Below are 22,927 nucleotides of genomic sequence, written 5' to 3' on the forward strand. Positions count from 1 at the left end.
GCATGTGTGTGTGTGTGTGTGTGTGTGTGTGTGAGGATTTCAAGTGGACCAGTCAGCAGTGTGTATTCTCAAGGTTTCTCTAGAACTTCACAGAACAAATCAGAGTCATGCGGAGGGCGGTGGTCCGTTGCTGCTCCTCATTAGCTGGGCACGATGAAGACAAAATCCCTGCTAAAGACGCATGAGTCATTCATTTTGGAGCTCACTAGCACCTCTTGTAACTGTTTAACCCGCTCTGCCTCTACAAAGTGAGGATAGCAGTGACAGGAATAATTAACTGGATTTTTAATCCAGATTGTATTAAGAGTCTACTCTATAGAAGTGCACTGAATAGACGTCAATCTCTGGCGTTTTTGGGGTCTTAAGGATTCATTTTAATATACTTTAGATTACTTTTCCAGGTTGTAATCATTATGCAATATATTATATAAGTGATTAAGAAAATCAATTTTATCCCAGGAATTTATTGTGGATTCTTCTCTAATTGTTTATTTTCTAATGGAGTGTCATTATACTTTTTGATTTTGGTTTTGGTGAACGTTTTGCTTCCTTTAACAATAATCAATGACCAGGGAGTAAACTAAGAGTACAAGTGTGAACCTCCTGAGAAAAGAAGGACATTGTATTCATGGTTACAATATCTAAAAGGAAACCTTCTGTGTTTGTCTGACAGGACAATGAAGAGCAGAGTTACTCCACCCTAAAAACTAGAAACACCAGTGCTCTGGTGTCGGGGTTGAAGCCGGGAACAAAGTACATCTTCCAGGTTCGGGCCAGAACGTCGGCAGGCTGTGGACGCTTCAGCCAGAACGTTGAGATCCAGACTGGAAAAGCAGGTGACCGGAACTCAGCTGCTGGACGCAGCCGCTCGACTGCCCTGCCACTTGGGAGCCATTCTTGATTTTCTTTAATGTGCAGTGTCCCTATGCAGCCTGAAAAATCACATTTTGGAGTTTGATGTAGACAGTTTTCAGGTCATGATGAGTATGGGGAGAAAACAGAGTAGTAAGATATATATTTCTACCGCTACCTTAAACGTATGATCATTTTTTGGAGCTATACTCTGAAAATGAGCTGAAATTGAGTGAAATCTCTGTACAGATATGGAATGTTAAATTATGAACAAGAGGTTTGGGTTTGGTCTTCGGTGACTGTGTCAGTCAGGGCCGGCCCAAGGCATTAGCGAGTTAAGCGACTGCTTAGGGCCCCCACACCACCAGGGAGCCCCTAACAGCACCCCTATCATTAGCATGATAAAATATATGTAATATAAAATTGCTTGTCAATTGGGCATGATAATTTCTTTTAATTTTAATTGTTTTTTTCTTCTTTATTGCTTTTTTGTGTATGTTCAAAATAAATAAATAAATGTATATATATTTTTTATTAACATTGAATAGTAGAAATTAAACGCTATTGCACATGGAAAAGCAATTTCTGTATTTTTGTTATAGTTGTTACACAAATAATGGTTAATCTCTTCATAATTTTATTTAATTATGGCTGTATGGTTACTGCTGATGTCCTGTTGGAAGATCAGGTTTTCTGACGGCTTTTCTTGGCTCCTGTAAGGTAAAAAAAATCAACAGCCATAATAACTGGTATGATGCTAATAATGGTAGATATGTACAGATAGAGTAGCTTAGGAATGATAAAGCATCTGGTGCAGGGCTTAAAGAGCTCCAGCCGGGGGCCGGATTTCTGGCTTTTGACCAAACGGTCCGCCTCAACCAAACTGTAGTCTCCGGGAACCTTCTAGACCGGAACGTGTCGGCGGCGACACATCTAAATTTGCAGTACCGTAATTCCACCACACGTATCGCTATCTGAAAAATTCCAACAGTTTCTGAAAGGGGAGACGTTGCACTTTCCAGCAAATATCAGGTTAATACGGCAACTTCACAACGCAGCTGCAGAGAGTGTAATTAATCCGGAGGGCACTCGTTTGATAGACAGTAAATTGCAAAAATAACTTGCTGGTTCCGTTTGTTATCGATACATGGGTAAGTATATTACCTCACAGGACATTTAAAGAACTACTTACAATTAAAATAAGGAAGATTTATTTAGTCAGACATTTGAAACTTAGCCGTAAAGAGCTCCGTCTGGGGGCCAGACTTTCAAGCAAAGAGAGCATTGGCCCAAACGGCCCGCCTCAACTAAACTGTAGATAATAGTGTTGACATGTTGGTGGTGGGGGCCCCTGCTTAGGGCCTTAAAAAGGCTCGGGCCGGCCCTGCTTCTTAACAGTGGTTTCTCCTCAATACTGAGTTGTTTACTTTTTATTTTATTTATTGCTTTTAATGGGGCACTCCATCTGAGACAGAACAACAGAATTCTACTTTGTAGTTACTATTTATTTTTATTTTATTAAAATAACCAATTTCCATAATATGGGATGTGGCAAACTGTCGGTCTGTAAAACTCCAACTGCTGCATGATGGGACTCCCAGCTTATCTTCCTTTAAAACGTACTGATTCATTCTGTTTCTGGCTCTGAAGCCAACAGGCCATCAGAGAGATGAGGAGGCAACATGCTGTCCAATCAATAAGCACTACACATCATGAATAAAATGCTAACCAGTGCTATTGCTGCCTGGACTAACACTATTAGTTAGTTCAGAGAGCAGAAACAGAACTGTTGTTCTGTATGGCCCCTTCTGAGCTAGTAAACATCAATCTGTGGTCTATCAATGGGATAGACCACAGAAGCTGTTTTGAGTAATTAAAGATAAAGAACGTTAATGAACCAACATCCTCATGAAGACCAGACAGGTTAGGGGAGAACGTTGTGCAGACATTTAAAGCTGAGTTAAGTTATAAAGCAGTATCCCAAACTTGAACATCACTCTGTTCAATCAGGCATCCAAAAACAGAACGAGTAAAGCACAACTGCAAAACTACACCATACAGTACGTAACCCTGGCAGTAACCATACAACCAGCACCACAATGGGTCGGATTAGATCTAGGAATGATTATGCATTAGAATAACCGAGATGTAGTTGAGAATCGATAACAAGCCAGATCCACCTGGATTTAAAGAATGTTCATTTTTTTCTGCTTCTGTTTATATTCAGCCATAATTCAGCTGTAATCTTCTTGATTCCATCTGCTTGTTTGGTTTGTATTTTCTTCTCTTTAACCGTGTTGCAGTTTATGAGTTCTAAGTACAGACTTAATTACCAGGCAGTCATAATGCTGCTGACAAACATTCAAAGTCAAACAGAATGTAATTAGAAAGTTCTGAGACTCTTATTAAACTCAAACACCTACCTGTCTCCACCAGTGTCAGCGTAAACAGTAACCTGTCGACCGTTGCAGCCTCTCCTCAGCTAAACGCCGACGGTCTGTGTCTCTGCAGCTCCTCTGCGTTACAACACTATGACCATCGTCTGGATCTCCATGGCCCTGGTGTCCTGCCTGGTCGCCTTCCTGGCCATCGTCATCTGCAGGAAACGGCAAGGCTACACTTTACCACACTACCCGTCGCTGCTGTGTGTGGAACACTTTTTTATGCTACTGTCTCTCTTCGTGTGTTTGATCGAATGTTCTGTGTGCACTTTATAAATGACGCCTGGTTTTGCGACAGGAATCATTGGCTGCAAGTAAAATGAGAGATGCTGTAAAACTGTGGAAAGGGAAATTGAAATGACGATCTTTAAAGATCTCGTGTTATTTAAACACTGAGGTTCTTAATAAAGTTTGAGTGTGGCTACGTTCACACAGTAGGTCTTCCTGCTCTATTCCAAGTTTTTTTGGTGAAATTGGACTTATTTTACGTAGTTGTTCATACCACTAATTAAATGCGGCTGCGATCTGACTTCTGTGTGAAGGGTTTAAGACCGGCAACATAGACATGACACAGGAGTGCAGAAATAATGGAAACCGCCTTATATTGATCAATTTTAAAGCCATTGATCAGTGGGAGACAACAGAATCGCCACAAGATCATAACAAGATGAAGCTGATGAAAAGAAATCACAGCTTTTAGTGGAGCATTAACTGCAGCTTCTTTGAAAACAATTGGATACATATCTGATTTAGGTGCCACTATAGAAGTGGCACAGGGCAGATTTTTTCTGGGAGGTGAGAAAATTTAAATTGGGTCGTTCAGACTGCCAATGTCAGATATGGGTCACATTTGCCTGTTGTGTGAACGTAGCTTTTGTCTTGTGGACCATCGTTCCGTTGCTGTCACGATGTGACTTAATCTGATGTAAGTTTCTACTATAAAAAGATAAGGTGCGTCCTTTCAGCTTGACACACTAAGTTCAAAAAGTAGGAAAGTACCTTTTGAGTTTTCCCTTTTGTGTTTATTGGCTTCCATAACTAACAACTGCGACTTAGGCATCACTGTTGCCAACTTAGCAACTTTGTCACTGTTTTTTTCTCCCTAGTAACTTTGTAAAAAAAAAAAAAAAAAAAAAATCACAAAAACTAGGAAAAAATGTTGGGACTTTTATTTACATATGACATTGGGACTTCTGCATTATGGGAATTCATATTTAAAAAGTCCTTTAAGTTATTAATTAATCTTATTTTTCTCAACAAATGAAGACTGTGAAAAAGGAAACAAGGTGCTGAGGTGACATTGAGTCTGGACCAAGCCAGACTCAATGAAACTTAAAGAGTACAAATAATTAATTATGAACATTTAAAAAAAAAACATTGTAACTTCATTACATTGTGTATATAGATTCCAAATCCAGCTAATGCAGATTTGGAATTGCGACAAAAATAATGCAAAAAATTGACAGAGAAGATGAAAAAAGAAAAGCTAACAGAGTGACAAACTGGCTGAATGCACTGTGACAGTACTGCCATTATTAGCCAGTGACTCTAAGGTGAGCATCTGCTTTGGGGTTTCAAGTGAACTAAAGGGCCATGTCAAAAATTTTAATCAGTCTGTGCTGCATATGATTGTCTCTATTTCCAAAGTAAAAATGCTTAGACTGATAAAATCCAAACTGGACTAAAGATTCTCTGAAACACAGTTTGCGATTTCAGATTGAGCTTCATGAAGTCTTCTGCCTGTAGAATCCTTGTGGAAGGGGAAAAATAAATTGACAAGCATAAAAACCCACGTATAGAAACATCTGGACTTTAGTATGTTGCATATGTTCTTTGCACAGTTTGTGATGTCAAATTTTGTGAAAAATCAAAAGGATTATTCTCAGTTTTTCCCCAAAAACGTTCCTGCGCCGTGAATCCAATATTGGGTGTAATCTTATCTGATGATCTAGATGTGCTGTTACACCCCTGATAATCAACGACAAACACCTTTTCTACTGCTTTCTTGGAGCTAGACTTAATAAGTTGTAAAGGATGAAAGAGGTTCGAAACCGATCCATTTCTTTCTTCTCACACTACTATTTAGCTAATTTCCCAACTCATTGTGAATTTAATTACTACCTTCCAGTGTTTCCACGCCCGCCATCAGGCTCCTCGTCCTCCTCCTCCTTTTTTTATTCTAATGTCTCCCTCTTACAACTTAGTAGATTTGTAGCAAATAATTACATTTAATTACCTGAATTGGTTCACAGTTTCATGCGTATTACATTTATTAAATTAACTTTGTTAGATGAAAGAAATCTGCTATAACTCAGAGGACATAAGGATGTTATTCAAACCCAGGCACGGTTTTTAGAATGGTCCAGTTTACCAGACGCACCATATTCTGCCAGTCAAAGGGATCGATGAATAACTGCATCACTTAATCACTTATGCCGGTGTGAAGGAACATGGACTACTGGTCCATGAATTTACGAAAAGCTCCCTCAGGCTGCCAGCAGCAGGCTGCAGGCTCTCAGTTCATAACTGCAAATAAATTAAAGCAAGTTATCATCAAGGAGGTTTTATGTTCTAACAGTTTTACACCATTTTTCCAAAGGTTCCTTGCATATTCAAAATGTTCGTTAATCATCAAAAAGACAGAAACGACAGGACCAGAACAGGACCTGAAACTTCCTGCATCTAAGTGCTGAACGTGTAAATGAGGACATGCGTAGAAGCAACGCATCTGTTGACAACCTCTGAATGTGTTTGAGTGAACAAGTTCTCCCGTCTTTTTTTCTATTCTTTTTAATGAATAATTCATACAAGCTTTTTCCTTCAGAGGTGCAGTATGTAACATCTATACGAAAAATATGTTTTTACATACGTGTTAAAACTGCCAGCATGTGATGACAGCATCTTGCGACACATAATCTGTGAAAAGATCCATCTCCTCCACCCCATGTGCTGCTGTTGCTATCTGAAGAAATGCACGGCTCCCAAACAAAAACAACCAATCAGAAGAGGAGGGGCTTAGTGCTGTCAATCAAATCATGTACTTGCTGCGAAATGTACTAATGGCATTACAGAAAAACCGTTTATCCACCATCATTGGTGGCCATGCTGTCTTAGCATTCATGACAGAATGTCCTACATGCAGCAGGAAGAGAGCTGCATGTGTTGGTGCCTACCACGTGGAGCGGTGCCCGGCAGTGTCAAGACCCGCCTCCTTGCTCTGATTGGTTGTTTGTAGTTAGTACTGGGAGAAGGCAGAGGACCTCAATTTTTTTTTTTTTCACGGATCATATCAAACTATCATGACATATTGACAGGTTCCACTATTATGTAAAAAAATATATATTTTTGCATTAAAAAAAAAATATATATATATATATATATATATACTAACAGTCCTTACTAGGGGTGTAACTGTTACATCCAGCTCATAAAACAAGCTGGTACAGAAAACTGGGTTGAGAAGAGACAAGCAAATCCTATTGTCTCCTTTTAAGAAAGGAAATATGTCTGAGTTTAACCCCAGACACCAATTTGAATTTTGGATTCTGTATTTTTTGTGATACTTGAAATGTAGCTGTGCTGTCCTGTATTCATCGCTCTGTATGTTTCTGTGTGTGCCTCTATGTATGTGCGTGTGTGGGTGCGTGTGCGTGTGTGTGTGTATAGACACTGTGGCTACAGCAAAGCGTTCCAGGACTCCGATGAGGAAAAGATGCATTACCAGAATGGTCATGGTATGTTTACTTCATTCCTCAGTTGTCACTAGTAATAGATTGCAACACATTTCTTAAAGGGGCAGTATTGTGTTTTCTAGTCATAGGATCATTTTATAGCACAATTAAGTAACTATGTTAACTTCAGTTGCATAGATCAAATATGACTTTAAACATTTGTAACTTCCCATTTTAACACCTTGATATTGGCCCTCTGTTGCTTTAAAAACTCCTGCTCTTTCTGAAACTCCGTCCCTAGGAAATCATCACAACCTGGCTCCATTATTAGCTCTTAAACAACATTTTTACCAGTGTTTCTCTAAGAAGTTGCTCTTATATTGACAGACGTGCAGATCCACCAGGTGTTTGCTAATTACTGCTGGGCTAGTCTGAAGGATCTGAGCGGGGGAGGGCTGCTCTGTGAAGCAGCATCTCTGAGGAGGAGCTGCGCCTCAAAGGCGGAGCTAGGTCCAATCAGGCATTTTGCACAGTGAGTGGCTGCCATGGAGATTACAGGATTTCTCAGACATGCATGAAAGAATGAAGGCAACACTCCTGGTATGTTTTTTATGAGGGAACAACGTCATAACATGATGTAAAGCTGAAAAAAAGTCGATTTTACATACTGTGACACTGCCCCTTTAAAGGGATTGCATTTTCATCCACATATAATAAAGGAAATCCTCAGAGCAAACAGCTTTCATCAGCCTGTGCTTGCAGGAGGCCGCTCTCCTCCTCCTCTGTCTGTTTGTGTTCTCTCCTTCTGTCTCTCTGCCGGTCCTTTCATCAGGCTTTCCCGGTGCGCTCCAGCGACTCGGGCTCAGATGTGATGCCGCTCCCGTCCTCCGCTATGTGACCAAATGCTAATGTTGTTTATCTTAGTGTCATTCCCCGACGCGAGGTTCTATATCGACCCGCACACGTACGAGGACCCCTGCCAGGCGGTCCACGAATTTGCCAGAGAAATTGAAGCTTCCAGGATCAAGATCGAGAAAATCATCGGCTCAGGTGAAAAAAAAAAAAAAAAACATGGGCTCGCTCACACTAACAGAGACAAACACAGAGGCACACACACACACACACACACACGCGCACACGCACGCACGCACACGCGCGCGCACACACACACACACAGTAAGACTCATTGAGTAGGCTAACTTAAAATCATTGGCCGGTGTAAAAGGCTGCAGGGTGCAGCGGAGAGGAGGATGGCGGAGTGGAATCAGAGCGTTGCGTGGAGCCGTCAGTCACAGCTCAGCAGCCAGGCAGGGAATACTAACACTGTGTCAGCTCCACAATATGACTGCTGTTGCTACACACAAACACACAACGTGGAAATCAGAGCTCTCCTGATTTAAGAAGCAAGATAAGAAGCAAGTTATACTTAGCTTCTGTATTTGCTGTGTGAAAAGTCAGGCCTCAAGTCTATTTCTGTCTCTTAACTTAGAAAACAAATGAATTGGCAGTCTCATTCACAAAACCAGATGCAGAATGTGTGAGGGTAAAGCTGGGCATGCACTGATTTATCGGTGCCAATTTTCCTAATTTTGGGAGATTGGCGATCGGCCGATACTTTTATATGAAGCTGATCTTTCCCCCTGATCTTATCTACCTTTGCTAAGGTCTAAGGTCCTCTTCTGCTCTCCCCTGAGAGGTTTGACTGTTAGCGCCGCCCTCCAGGTCATGTCTGCATGTTTGCAGTTAACAACAGTCACCCCACTGTTCCCAATTCAGGGACTTTCTTGCTATATTTAGCCACATTTCAGACACAAAAATATTTGTATCAGACAAAATCCGAATTGGCAGGCTTTTTGAAAATTGGTAATCAACAATCGGCCAGAAAACTGCAATCAGTACAATCCTATCCTAACCTACAAGTCCATATTCAGTACATTGGGAGATGTTTAAAATCCAGATTTTAAAATATGAACCTTGTTACAATGCACTGGGTTTTTTAAGCTGCAGAGTATAATTTCAACACTTAGTGCACTGGTTTTGTGGAGTCTTTTTGACATCCTGCTCACCAGTACGTCTTCATCCAAACTCTTCACAATTCTCAAATTGTGTTATTTGTATGTTCTCAGGAAGTAATGTTTATGAGTTCTTAGAAACTAATGTTTATTTTTTCCAAGAGTTTCACTTATTGAAACGGAAAAATACTCTGCTGTCGCTTTGTCATGATTTCAGGAGAATTCGGAGAGGTGTGTTATGGACGGATGAGGCTTCCTGGGAAGCGGGACATCCCCGTGGCGCTGAAGACGCTGAAGGCGGGATACACTGAGAAACAGAAGAGGGACTTCCTAGCTGAAGCGTCCATCATGGCCCAGTTTGATCATCCAAACGTTATCCGACTAGAAGGGGTGGTAACTCACAGTACGCTGACTTTTTTTATCTAGAAAAAATTCTAGATAAAGGATCGTGACAATGTTCCCAATCCATAAGGTCAGATCTATTTAGTGTAATTCTATGTTTTGTGCTCTGAGCAATGTTATATTATATTATATTATATTATATTATATTATATTATATTATATTATATTATATTATATTATATTATATTATATTATATTATATTATATTATATTTAGAATCCCTAATTTCACTTTCTGAACCAGTTGAAAGGTTTTGTTGCAGTTTATTTGAAAAAAGTAGATCGGTGCATCCCTGCCTTCTGCACATCTTTACCAGGTAGCTGAATATTTCTGTGTGTGTGTGTGTGTGTGCAGGTAAACCGGTGATGATCATCACAGAGTACATGGAGAACGGCTCTCTGGACGCCTTCCTGAGGGTCAGTATTCATTTATAATCAGCTGTTAAATCTTCTTGAAGCAATGTTTTCTGTTTTTATACTGCAGCTCTGTTTTTATTTAGGTTTTCTCTAAATCTTTACTTCTCCTCTTAAAACGGTTCATTTGTTCCAGTGACCAGTTACAATTGGATCATAACCCAGTAGGAATGTTTCCATCCAACTGAGAAATAAAAAGCAGAATTTTAAGCAAACTTTTAAAAATGTCCCAAAAAAAGAAAAAATAATCTTTTTTTGGGAGAATTGTTTAGAATTCTCTCTAAACAATTCTCCTAATTGTTTAGAGAGAATTGACCAGGCTATGCTAAACGTGATTTCATCAGATGTTGTTGTCCTGTTTTGGCTGCAATAAACAAGATGTAGAGATTTCAAACTAGCATGGACCACACATTTGAGTAAAATGGAGAAGTTTGGACTTAGAAAGTTTTAAGCGTTTTATGCCTCTGGTATGGCACAGACAACCATCATTAGGCGGGAGCAGAAAACATGAAGTGCAGAAAATAACTCCACTGAAGAGTCGGTTCTCTGACAAGACTAGAGGCTTTTCTTTCTGAGTCTTGCGTTGTTTCTACTAGGTTTATTCACAGGTTACATTCACAATTTCTATCAGCTTCAGTCTTTGCTTCTATGAAAATGCTTTAGATTCAGACTTTAAAGCTTATGACATTACTGCTTTATTGTCTTATCTTTAGTGTGTTCTCTATCTTGATTAAAATCTACTCGGCTCATTTTCAGTATCATCACACTCATTCGTTTTTTTTTTCCCTAATATGCCCCTGAAGGCTCCAGGCAGAAAGTATCTACCCCCTCACAGACCTTCTGTTTTTTTCCTTTTTAGTTGTCACACTAAATGTTTCAGATCGTCTAACACATTTTAATATCTGACAAAGATGACTTGAGTAAATAGAAAATGCTCTTCTTTTCAGATATTGATTTCATTTATTAAGGGAAAGTGTTGTGTGTTAGTTTTTGAGCAGGAACTGCATCATCTCAATCCACTGAAATGTAAAACTTGAACACATGAACCGTTCACTGTCCTGCCGCTCACACCAAGCGCACTTTATGTTAAGGTGATGGTTGGATAGTTTCCTTTAGGATTTTCTGATTGATTTCATTGATTGATTTATTGGTATTACTGTCAAGTTGTCCAGTTGCTGAAGGAGCAGATCAAAGTTCCACCTCTGGTGAATGCTCTGTTCTTGTATAGTTCTTTATCAGGTCCAGAGGATCTCGAGATGCCATCATTTGTTTCCAGTCTCTTATTGTGGAATCAGGACCTGAGACCAATTAGTTCTGCGTTTTGCTCTGTGTTCTTCTGTCGGGTTCTGAATGGGTCGTAGGTTCACTCCTGGAGTTTTTTAGCAGGTTGACCACTGTTTGGAAACTTCACCTGAAGTCTCTGTTTTAGTCATGTGTGGTTAATGACCTTCACTGTGGTATGCTGGAGTGCCAGGGGTTTTGTAACCTTTTAAATAATGACTTTGTTTCTTACCTGGTCTTGGATTTCGTGAGGTTGAGGCATTATTTGCTGTTTTGTTCTCTTTTTTTTCTTAGTGATTTCCTTGTTCTACAGATCAAGCATAAAAGAGGCATCATTGAGGCTAATGAATGAAACCTCAAATAGGTGATTTATTATCGTTATCTTATGTTTTAAGGTGAAGAAAGTTCTAGTTTTTACATTGGGCCAGGCCTGACCTCTTTCCTGTGCTTTCCCACTCAATTCTAATCTCACTTACAGCACAGACTCAACTTCCTCCCATTGAAGTGGATTTCTCTGTTTGGATTTCTACCGGGCCAATCAGGGAACAGGAGAAGTTGTGAACGATGACGTAGATTTTCTGCTGTTTCAGAGTTGCAGTCTGCCTGTAGTTTCAGCAGTGGCTATTCAGTTCCTTCACTACCGCGGGAGGAAGTGAAGGAAGTCGTTCGGTCCGTGTTGGTCACACTTCAAATGATTAAATTAACATCATCAGCAGGCGCCTCATTCAGATCAGCACTTCTTCCTTCACAGTGGAGGACGGCTGCTTACAGCAAAGACAGTATGAGCTAAGATTCATGACAAACGTCACAGCTAAGCATTATAAATTGGGCAAAATTTGAAACATAAACAGAGTTCATACCTCCAGGAAGGAAGCAACCGAGAGTCCAGACTATCAGCAAAGCGTAAGACCAAGAGCTGGTCTTTACCAGTCTGTACTGGATAAGTTTTTTAATAAATTAAATTTGAAAACAACTTTTTGCTCAGATTATTATTATTTTTTTTATTTTTTTATTCTTTTGATTATTTTTTTATTCTTTTGATGATGATGATGATGATGATGATCTGAAACACCCGAGTATGAGAAAGAAACAAAAACTAATCAAGCCTTTAAGGGTACGGAGACGTTTTCGCAGCACCATAACCATCTCCTCTCCTCTCCTCTCCTCTCCTCTCCTCTCGTAGAGACACGATGGTCAGTTCACCGTCATCCAGCTGGTCGGGTTGCTGCGCGGCGTCGCAGCAGGTATGACCTATCTGTCCGACCTGGGCTACATCCACCGGGACCTGGCCGCCCGCAACATCCTGGTCAACAGCAACCTGGTGTGTAAGGTATCTGACTTTGGCCTGTCCAGAGTCCTGGAGGACGACCCCGACGCTGCATACACCACCAGTGTGAGTTTTCACATTGAGGCAAGCATTGATGCAACAACACACACTCACACACATTCAGAAATTCTTTCAAATGAATTGCCTGGCCTCAAAAGAGGCAAGACTTTGATAAGAACTGATTAATGATGCAGTGTTAAAGCACTAAAGACTTGATTTACCAACATGTTAGAAATTAGATTACCTTGTTCAGCTGGATGATGTGTTAAGTTGCTTTGAGTAACTTTTTCCCATTATTGGCTCCATGGAAAAACATGTCTGATTTTCATTCTAAACAGGATTTCTCTGGTTTCATACCAGTCGTTCACAAATGGAAAAATATTCCTATGGCAAAATATTTGATTCTGATGTTGATTTTCATTTGTTTGATAAGGTATTTTAAATGAACAGTGTGGATTTTATAGTGGTTAGCTAAAGTAATCAGACCCCTTGAATGTTGCCACATGTTCTTAGGCTACAACCACAAACTTAAATGTATTTTGTTGGATTTTTTTGGTGAAAGATCTATAAAGACCAAGGGACACAGCCAGGGGGCACCGCGCTAGAGGGGCCGTCAAAATGATGGCACCCTTGCCCCTCAGTGGGGTCGGGAGGGTTGCTGGTGCCTATCTTCAGCTAACGTTCTGGGTGAGAGGCGGGGTCACCCTGGACAGGTCGCAAGTCTGTCACAGGGCAACACAGAGACAGACAAGACAAACAACCATACACACACACACACACACAGACACTCACACCTAAGGACAATTTAAAGAGACCAATTAACCTGACAGTCATGTTTTTGGACTGTGGGAGGAAACCAGAGTACCCAGAGAGAACCCACCATGCACAGGGAGAACATACAAACTCTATGCAGAAAGACCCCGGGCCGGGAATCGAACCCAGAACCTTCTTGCTGCAAGGCAACAGCTCTACCAACTGCGCCACTGTGCGAATAAAATATTCGACAGTGAAACATCTAGGTTTGAGTTAACTTTAGTCTTTTTTCAATTAGTACATTTGGCTTTTTTAAACATTTGATCTTAATCATATCCTTTAAACATCTTATCTATGATATGCGCTGGATATTCTTTGAAAGTCAAATTTTAAAGTAAGTTGATGAAGACGGTGTGAAACAGGCGAAGGATCACTCTGTGAGACAAACAGCAGGGAATCTTTCAAAGTGTAGTTTTAATTTGGAAGAAAATTAAAGTTAATTAAATCTACTTAAAAATGACAGAAAACTTAATGACAACAGGAGCGGGTGATCACCCATGAACACACACACACACACGCGCACACGCACACACACACACACACACACACACACAATTCACACTGTTAAAAGAAAAAATTAACTCATAGATTGACGTTTGGCCTAGAAAGTAAGACAAAGTAAAGTTCGGTTCCAAAACACTTTTACAGAAGCAATACTATCAAATTCAATCAAGTCATATGAAAGTGGGAGCAAAGTAAAAATTGTCTTGGTTGTGGAGGCGCTTCACTCGGGAGTAGCTCCGTATTAATCCTGCAGCCCATTGAGAGCTAAAGTATTGAGTTTCAAGTGAAAAAAGTAAAAAGCTTTCAAAATCCGATTCTATCACTTAACAGCACACAGATGAAAATAACGCGTTTGTTTGTCCCAGAATGTCTAAGCACAGCAATCATATTACAGAATGCAGAGGGATTATGAGCAGCAGCTCGGCGTCGTCCTGATAGGAGAGGGATCGCAGAGCGCGATAGATAGTGGAGAAAGCACAGCGTCATTACAGCACACCTCCAATTAATGCTCGATAGTACTTGGAGATTAATCCTCATTACTGCCAGGAGATTAGGAAACTTTTACCAAACGCCACATTTTCCTGAGATAAAGGCGGCGACAGAGTCGGGCTGAAGTATGAAGTTAAGATGTGTCGCCTTTACACCTTCGTGTTTAGCACTTTTGTTTGGTTGTCGACATTAAAGAGAAGCAAGACGATGCACCTTTCTTCAAAGAGGAGCAAAATAAATTGCAGTGTTTAAGTTAATTACACCATAATAGTTTAATGTAACCACAAACGACCATATTTGTAGCTATTAATATATATATATATATTTAAAGAAAAAATGTTAAACTACAGAATTCTCCAAGCTGAATAATAATAAAAATTGATGGACATTCTAATCTTTCAGTGGCACCCACAAATTTCTATAATTAGTCTCAGAAGTTGGCCCATATTTGCTGTTTCAAAACTCTTTGAAAGTTTTGAAACGGGCTGTGATTCTGTATAATGAAGAAGAATAGAACCTCTAGCAATCTATGATAACATGAGTGAGTCAGTAAAACAACTAACTTCTTTGCATGTCTATATAGACTGGGTTACTATGGTGTCCAGTTAGTTTTTTTCAAAAACTTACATGAACTTTTTGTATCCAGTAAATAGACCTGTTCTACAAGTAGAGCTTAAAGGTAAAGGTAATTTTATTTATATAGCACATTTTCAGCAGTAAGGCATACAAAGTGCTTCCATGCTGAACACAGTGCACTGGCAACATGAAGAACACTTTGTCTCCACCGCTCATCACCTTCTCCTCGGTGAATCATGCTAGCAGCAACATGTTTGGTTGTTGCTCGTCTTCGTCAGATTTGATGGGAAGAAAGGTTGAGCTGTAGCTGGTCCTCCTGCACAGCGTCACACAGGCACACTTAAGCTTTTCAGGCTTTTATTGGCAAAAACAATCTGGAAGCAATTTCACTTCACAATTACGAGCTGCTGGTTTTGGACAAACACAAAAATATGAATAAAATACATTCAAGCTGGTGGTTTATGTCAAAATGTGGAAAGGTTCAAGGGATGGAAATCCTTTTTCCAACCTCTTCATCAGTCTCCCTTCAATGTCTTTATGTAACTTTTATTAAAATATATATATACTTTTTACATATTTGTTGAAACTCTCTCTATGTTGTGACAGAACGGCATGAGTCAGATAATCTGTAAAAAAAAATCAAGCTCCTCTGACTTTTCCCAGTGCTCCTAGTGCTAACAAGAAGCAACCAATCAGAGCCAGGAGGAGGGGCTTAGGCCTGTCAATCATTCGTTCATCTTACTTCCCTCACACTATGATATGATTTCTCTCTGCTGTGATACATAGCCTGTTGTGAATGCGAAGTCTAGTTAACATGGCCACCAACAACGACATATAAATGTTTTTTTTTTTCCTGTTACAGTGAGTTGTTTCTCTGCCATTAGCACATTTGGGGGCGTGTTCATGATTGACACGATTGATAGCGCTAACACCCTCCTCCCGGCTCTGATTGGTTGTTTTCCACCGGTACATTCCGATCAATCTTTTCACAGATTATCTGTCTCATACTATGCTGTAACAACATGGTGACAAATATGTAAAGATCATGTTTTATACAAGCTTCCTACTGCAGCTTTAAGTTTGCTGCTGAATATAATCGTTGCCAAAAATATATATATTTAAAGAGTAAATAAATTGGAAAATAAAGTATACCTTATGATAAATCACATGGCATGACAACTTTAAAGATTACTTCCAGTGATAATCAACATATTTTTTGAGAAACTTCTCAGCTGCAGAGGAGCAGCATATAACGCTGTCGGATTCTGTTTGAACGGACTGACATATAGGGCGGAAAAATCCCAATCCGCTGGACGGCTCCGGAGGCCATAGCCTACAGGAAGTTCTCCTCCTCCAGCGACGTGTGGAGCTACGGCGTGGTCATGTGGGAAGTGATGTCATACGGAGAGCGGCCGTACTGGAATCTCACCAACAGAGACGTGAGCGTCGTCAGCCAAATCCGACCTTTGCCGGGAGAGTTCTTCCCTCTGTTTGCGCCAGTGACGTGTGACTTTTGCTTAACATTTGCAGGTCATTAAGTCTGTGGAGGAGGGCTACCGGCTGCCCGCACCGATGGGCTGCCCCGCTGCCCTGCACACACTCATGCTGGACTGCTGGCAGAAAGATCGCAACGAGAGGCCGCGCTTTTGCCAGATAGTCACCGTTCTCGACAAGCTAATCCGCAACCCAGAGAACCTGAAGTCCATGGACTCTCTCTGCAGGTAGGTGGGAGGCTCGCCGAATCTCTGTGTGCGGCGACGCGACGTGGCTCTGCTGTGCAACACGCCCAGCTTAATTTGATCAGACGGTGTGCCAGCATTTCATTAAATATTGGTTTAAGTGATTAGGAGATTAAGCTACCAGTCAGAGCAAAGGCACCACCTCCAGAGAAGAGGATTTTCAGGACAATATATGCCGACAGACTGTAAGGCTACTAGGTGTCCTACTGAGAGAGGCAGAGTAAATCCAGAATCAATTGTCTGCTGTCAAATGTGCATGTGGTTGGATAAAGTTACAAACAGGTTTTTCCTCATCGTTTTTGTGATGAATTCTCTGTGTGTTAACTACAGTCCATTCTGTGGTATTGACGTTGATCCTCAGTAAATCTGGTGGCATATTTGAGGGGACATGCTGTCTGAAGCTGGACCTTCCCTGAGATCATGAAGTTAGATACCGAGTCCTGAAGAGTTATTGGTGTGTGAGCATCGTGCAACAGCAGAAGATATAATCTATACTTGAGACAGAAGAAAGTGGAAGGATTCTCTTAGGTGCTTTCATACTGCCTCCGTTTTGTCCGCTTTAATCAAACTCCAGTCCGTCTGCCTAGAAAGCTTCGTTTGGGGAGATGTGAAGGCACAAAGTCTGATGCAGACCAGAAAAGTGAACTCTGGTCCTGCTAATCTAACTCTGGGTTCAGTTTGAATGCATTTGTGAACACCAAGCGGACCTGAAACCGCTCCAAAGGCAGGAAGTGACTACACCACAGGGCATTCTGGGTAAATACAACCAGAACAAACTCACAGGTTTCACACTTGCAGGAGAAATGGCTCATGGTCTTTTACCAAAGACAAAGAGAAATCCTCTACCCATTAAAATCTCACTTTGAACAGTTTTTTTTCAAAGCGTTCAATTTATGGATGTGAACCAAAGCAGCTGAAAAGTCCCAAATGGAACCGAGTCAACTGGACTGTCGGGTGTGAAAACAGCCTCGATGTGTCCGAGGCAGCGCTCATCCAACCACAGACACTAACCTGTCTGTCGTTCCAACTCCTGCTGATTCTGTCTCACTGTTTGCTCCCCAGCTTCAGCTAAGATTTTTTTTGTCCAGTTTCATCTCCATCCCATAACCGAAGCCTTTCCCTTTTCTCTTTGCTGCAGGTTAAGCAGTCCTCCGTTAATGGAGAGAGCCATCCCTGACTTCAGCAGCTGTAGCTCCGTAGACGAGTGGCTGGACACCATAAAGATGGGCCGATACAAAGAACACTTTGCAGCAGGGGGCTTCCACACTCTGGGACACGTCATCAGCATGAAGCAAGGGTGAGTCAGCACTATGATGGAGAACTATCATACTCCTTAAACTATGAAATATGAAATGGTTGTTGTAAGTAAATCAACTAGATTAAATGGAATTAAGACATTTTATTCAAGTGGTTATTAACTTGGTACAGAGCAGTGATCATTAAGTAGAATTAAGAAGAGAAGTCACAAAGCAGACCCAAACAGACTAAAAAAAACATTAATCAAATAAGACAAAAGTTAAGAAATCACAATAAATTCCAGTGTTCTTTAAAAGCTCACAATGTGCTTTTTTTTAAAGTCCTGAGCACAGCCAGCTGTTCACACTGCAACCTTGTGAATCTGCAGAGCGCTACTGTAATGATCAGCAGTTTCATTTATGTTTATGTTTTGATTATTTCTTCAATGTTTTTCTTACACTTTTAGTTTATATGATGGCGCTACTTAATTCATTCGCATAGTTTGTGCTTTAAAATATATTCTTTAGAATACTGTGTCTTTGTGTTTACTGTATGTGTCGGGTCGGGTTTTCTTTTCTTCTTGCTTTGTTTATTTCTCACCTTCCCGGCTGTTCATCATTTCCTCATTTGCCTCTGCCTGCTCCCTTCACCAGCTGATTCCACTCAACTGTGATTAGCTCTTCTGCTCTCTTTAGCTGTGTTTCCATTGACCAATTGAGCAATTTGACATTTTGAAATTAAATTTGCAGCAATTTTGAAACAAAAAAAAAAAGAAAAGTTTTTTGCTAAAAGGTTGTGGCTCTAGGCTGAGGTGATTTGTCTGCCGTACTGAAATTGCTTTAATCGTAAAACTCCAATAGAAATGTGCTTTTTTTGTGTGTCTCACACAAGTCACATGATCAACAATCGGATGTTGCCACTGGTGCAAATCATGAAGAAGAAGATGACAGGAAGTAGCTGGAGGATGAAGGCGCTGCATGTTTTTTAATGACTTATCGCGTAAACAAATGTATCCACATGTGATTTTAACTGCCTTTCTTATTATCTGGAAACACAGCAATTGCAAGGTTAGTTGTTTTTTTGGGGTTTTTTTACATTAGCGGAATATTGACAAAGTTTTGTCCACATTTGTGTTGGAAGCAAAGCTTTTTGTCTTTCTGTCAGTCCTTGTCCTCCATTTTTCCTCGACGACTTTGTTTTTCCTCCCTGTTCTTTTCTGTTCTGTTGGCTCAGTCGTTTCTCTGTCAGTTTTTCCATTCTCCATTTTGGACATCATCTTACACTCTGGTTCATCGCCTGCCTCTTGGGTCCGACCCCTAAACACAACCAACACACACAGTCTTAGAAAGTTCGAAAGCCTGTTTAAAGGGGAGGTTCTTTTTTCCACAGCACTGCTTTTGCCAGTGTGGATGATGAAAATGATTCAGTTTTCATGTCACCAGGGACATCCAGAGGCTTGGCGTGACACTCATGGGTCATCAGAAGAAGATCATGACCAGCGTCCAGCTAATGAGAGCGCAGGTCCTCAACAAGAGCGTCCCATCGGTTCACGTATAACTCCAGAGCCGAGGTTACTGACCACGTCACGGGCCCAGGCTTTTGTAAGGCCGAGAAGGACGCCTTGAAACACAAAACCGACAGGTAAACAGGACGAGACGCTATCTAAGAACTCTCCAAGATTTTTACTTGAGAATTTAAGAACAAAACGTAAAAGGATCGCCTGTGGAAGCAAGGAAACGTGACATCTTTGGGACCTACCTTTTCTTTTTCTCTTCCTACTGAATACAATTTTATCTCTTGTTTAAGAATGAAAAGACTGCCTTAATTCTGACATATAATTTTAAGTTTGTTGTCTACAATGAAAAAATTATAATAATTTATGGTGAATATATGAGAGTAGTGTGACTTCCAGTCCCAGGGAGGAGCCTGAGCCCTGCGGTGACGTAGCACGGGCCGCGCGTTTGGATACGTTCTGATGCCGCTGCAGAAAGGCACACCAATAAACTTTAGAAGAGAGCGGTTCAGAATGAGACTGAAGTGGAGAACATGAGCCGGGGCTCACCAGAGGGCCGGGGTCGTCTCCAGCTTCACCCCAGATTTGAGCTCTGACAGCAGGCTGCGGTGTCAGACCTGCTTCCCAACACGAACCACGCTGGAGCTCTACAACCTCCTGGCCGGCCGGCCTGCAGCTGCTGTACCCGGAAGATGTGTATAACTCAACTGTAGTGCACTTTATTCTACAATCTTTCCGTGTTCAAGAGGCTTTCTAGTTGAAACACAACTGAACACACAGCGCTAGCTAAAGGATTAGGTGATTTATCGCATCTTTTATTTGCCAGACAATAAATAAGCTAATCTAAAAGCTAAAGCCAGCAACACTCAGACAGTTGGGAGATGCGTCTGGTTTTTGTTCTGTTTTGGGGGGTTTTGTGTGTGTTAACATTACATGCGGTGCACAGGTAAATCTGTGGCCAGCTTGCTGAATAAGGGATTTGAAGTCTACCTCACGCTCTCAGCAGGAGACAGATCTGGACTGCAGGCAGGCCAGCTGAGCACAACGTTAGTATCTGAAATTTTGCAATAGAAATAAAACTGAGAAACAAAACAATGTTGTGACTTTAGCATGTTTCCAAAGTAGCATTCAGTTATCCATGCTATACCATCCTATAATACCAGAAATATGGACTTTTACATGTTTTTTTTGTATTTAGATCTAATATTTAAACAGTCAAAACCAAGTTTGTGTGAAACTGTATAATTTTGTTTTGATCCAGTTCTCTTTGCTTCAACAACGTCCTTGCTTCGACAGTTTAGCTTAACAAACAGTAACATAAAAACAGTTTTTATGTTACAGTTGACATATTCAAATTTCTAAAGATGAAACATTTAAATCTAAGAACATCTTTGTAATCCATTCAGATGGTAAATGACATATGGTTGTCACTAAAATGTGGTTTTTAGTTCGTATTTAGTTAACAATAAAGCTACTTTCTTTGCCTCTCCTAACTGTCTCTAGTGTTACGGTGCTAATAAACGGAAATGACGCTAACTCTAGGTTTTCGATTTTGTCTGGCACGTAAAGGTTCAAAGAAATTAACGACAGATTCATTTTTTTTGCTTAATTAAAAAAGAAACCTTTGAAAATAAGGTTTGTATATAAATTAATATATTTTATATTGACTGTATAAACACACATTACAATGTGTTTTAAAAAGCACATCATTTGACAGGTTTTATGGAGTCCATTCTTAAAGGGATGCATTTTCTTATTAGAGCAGCCTTTGATTCAGGAATTATTTCAACGAAAGCACATCTTTAATGAAAAAAAAAAAGTTTTACTTTCTTAAAGAAGAGAAGTTTCACATCAAAGTGAATCTGCGTCGAGGCAACGCGGTGGCACAGCTACCAACACCACCGTCTTACAGCAAGAATCTCCTGGGTTTGAATCCTGGCTTTGCTTTTTGGGTTGTTGTTGTTTGCATGTCGTCCTTCGTAGATGCATGGGTTCTCCAGCTTCCTCCTGCTGCTCAAAACTATACGTGTAATTTATCCTTTTGTGTGTATGTGTGTGTGTGGGGTGTGTGTGTGTGGTGTGTGTGTGTGTGCGCATGATTGTGAGGGGTTGATGATTTGTCTGAGATGTTCCTCCTGTGCTGTCCAAACGTATTTGCGCCCACACAGATTTCTCCTGGGATCCTTTTTGACACTTTTCAGATCATTAAACACATTTTAATATCAGACAAAGATAACGCGAATAAATACATAAAGCAGGTTTAAAAAAAAAATTCAATAATAGACAGATTTAATAACGAAATATCCAACCTATCTGTAGGTTGGTTTCATATACAACTTGTCTGTACATGAAAAAGACATCACTCACTAAACCTGATAGCTTAGCTTAGCTGTAACAACTGCCATGGAGCCTTATTATCTGGCAGTGAGTCTTTTATTTTGAAGGAATTTTGGCCTGCTGTTTTTAGCAGGATGAAGAGTTGGAGTGTTTTTTTTTTTACATGGACATCCTGTCTAAACATCTCAATCAAAGCTAAGTCTAGACCAGGGGTGTCCAAAGTTGGTCCTGGAGGGCCGGCGTCCTGCATGTTTTAGTTCTCTCCCTGGTTTAACACACCTGGATCAAATGATGGCTCGTTAGAGGTCTAAGAAGAACATTGACATGATGAAAATGTTGTTACTGCCACCAGGGAGAGAACTAAAACATGCAGGACGCCGGCCCTCCAGGACCAACTTTGGACACCCCTGGTCTAGACTTTGACTAGGCCATCCAAAACCTTCCATTGTTTCCATTAATCAGATAATTGCACAATTTGACTCTATTTATTTTTCCTGAAATAAATCAACTCATTAGAAAACAGTGTTTTGTATTAATATAGGTTGTCTTTGTTTGTTATTAACATTTGTTTGACAATCTAAAATATTTGTCTGTACTGTTAGCTGATAGCTGGCTAACTCCAACACAGTACCTAACTTTATAGCTGCCAATTGAAACAAATTAATAAGTTGTATAATTTAGGTAGTGCTCTTAAAATAACAGAATTAAAGTAAATTATGAGCATTTGTAAAAAAAAAGATAAAAATAAAAAGATATGTACTTGTATATTTAAAAAAACTGAATAAATATAGATTTTTTTTAGCAAAACAATGACTTTTCCAAAGACATCCAGTCTATCCAATATGACTGCTCATGTCCAACAAAGCGTTTCGTATTTGCTAAATCAAGACAAATTCAGTTTGTTCTCCATCAGCGTTGATCGAATTGCCTATCAAACTAGCAGATAATGGACATATTTCCAAACGTAGAAATGTCACAAATTACAGTCACCATTACTGCTCAGCTTCTTAATATTTATTCTATATATCTTTCATGCAAAAATATCACCCTGCATATGTTTCACATCAGATTCACACATAATATCTTGTCGCTGTGTCATCGAATGTCCGCTGTGTAACCAGACGTTTTCCATTCTCCTCAGACGTTAGAGCTCAGATCTGGAACCACGTTGACATGAAGATCTGCTTTTAGTCGTGGTTTTAGCTGCCATTACCAGCACAAGTCCTTTTGGTTTTCCTCTCCATGTTTTCGTGTTGAAACACAAAAGGAACATTTCATGTGTGTGTATTGAAACATAAAATGTAAAATGTGCTAATGACTA

General features: G+C 40.3%; 1 protein-coding gene across 4 annotated transcripts in view; it reads left to right on the top strand.

Annotated features, from left to right (window-relative positions):
• epha8 (eph receptor A8) overlaps window positions 1-21,801 on the top strand; it is a 130,161-nt gene extending 108,360 nt beyond the window's left edge. The window contains exons 10-20 of one of the 4 annotated variants that reach the window (XM_008410260.2): window positions 674-836; window positions 3,364-3,496; window positions 6,960-7,027; window positions 7,889-8,014; window positions 9,194-9,379; window positions 9,733-9,794; window positions 12,256-12,483; window positions 16,071-16,220; window positions 16,312-16,502; window positions 17,659-17,817; window positions 19,199-21,801. In XM_008410260.2, coding sequence (XP_008408482.1) covers window positions 674-836; window positions 3,364-3,496; window positions 6,960-7,027; window positions 7,889-8,014; window positions 9,194-9,379; window positions 9,733-9,794; window positions 12,256-12,483; window positions 16,071-16,220; window positions 16,312-16,502; window positions 17,659-17,817; window positions 19,199-19,313 — 1,581 coding nt within the window. In that variant the 3' untranslated portion in view covers window positions 19,314-21,801. The remainder of the gene's footprint in view (window positions 1-673; window positions 837-3,363; window positions 3,497-6,959; window positions 7,028-7,888; window positions 8,015-9,193; window positions 9,380-9,732; window positions 9,795-12,255; window positions 12,484-16,070; window positions 16,221-16,311; window positions 16,503-17,658; window positions 17,818-19,198) is intronic. The other 3 variants (XM_008410262.2, XM_008410261.2, XM_008410263.2) reach the window with 3 other exon arrangements.
• Window positions 21,802-22,927: the final 1,126 nt, after the last annotated feature.

The sequence above is a fragment of the Poecilia reticulata genome, linkage group LG5 (assembly GCF_000633615.1).
Source record: "Poecilia reticulata strain Guanapo linkage group LG5, Guppy_female_1.0+MT, whole genome shotgun sequence".
NCBI classification, from domain to species: domain Eukaryota; kingdom Metazoa; phylum Chordata; class Actinopteri; order Cyprinodontiformes; family Poeciliidae; genus Poecilia; species Poecilia reticulata.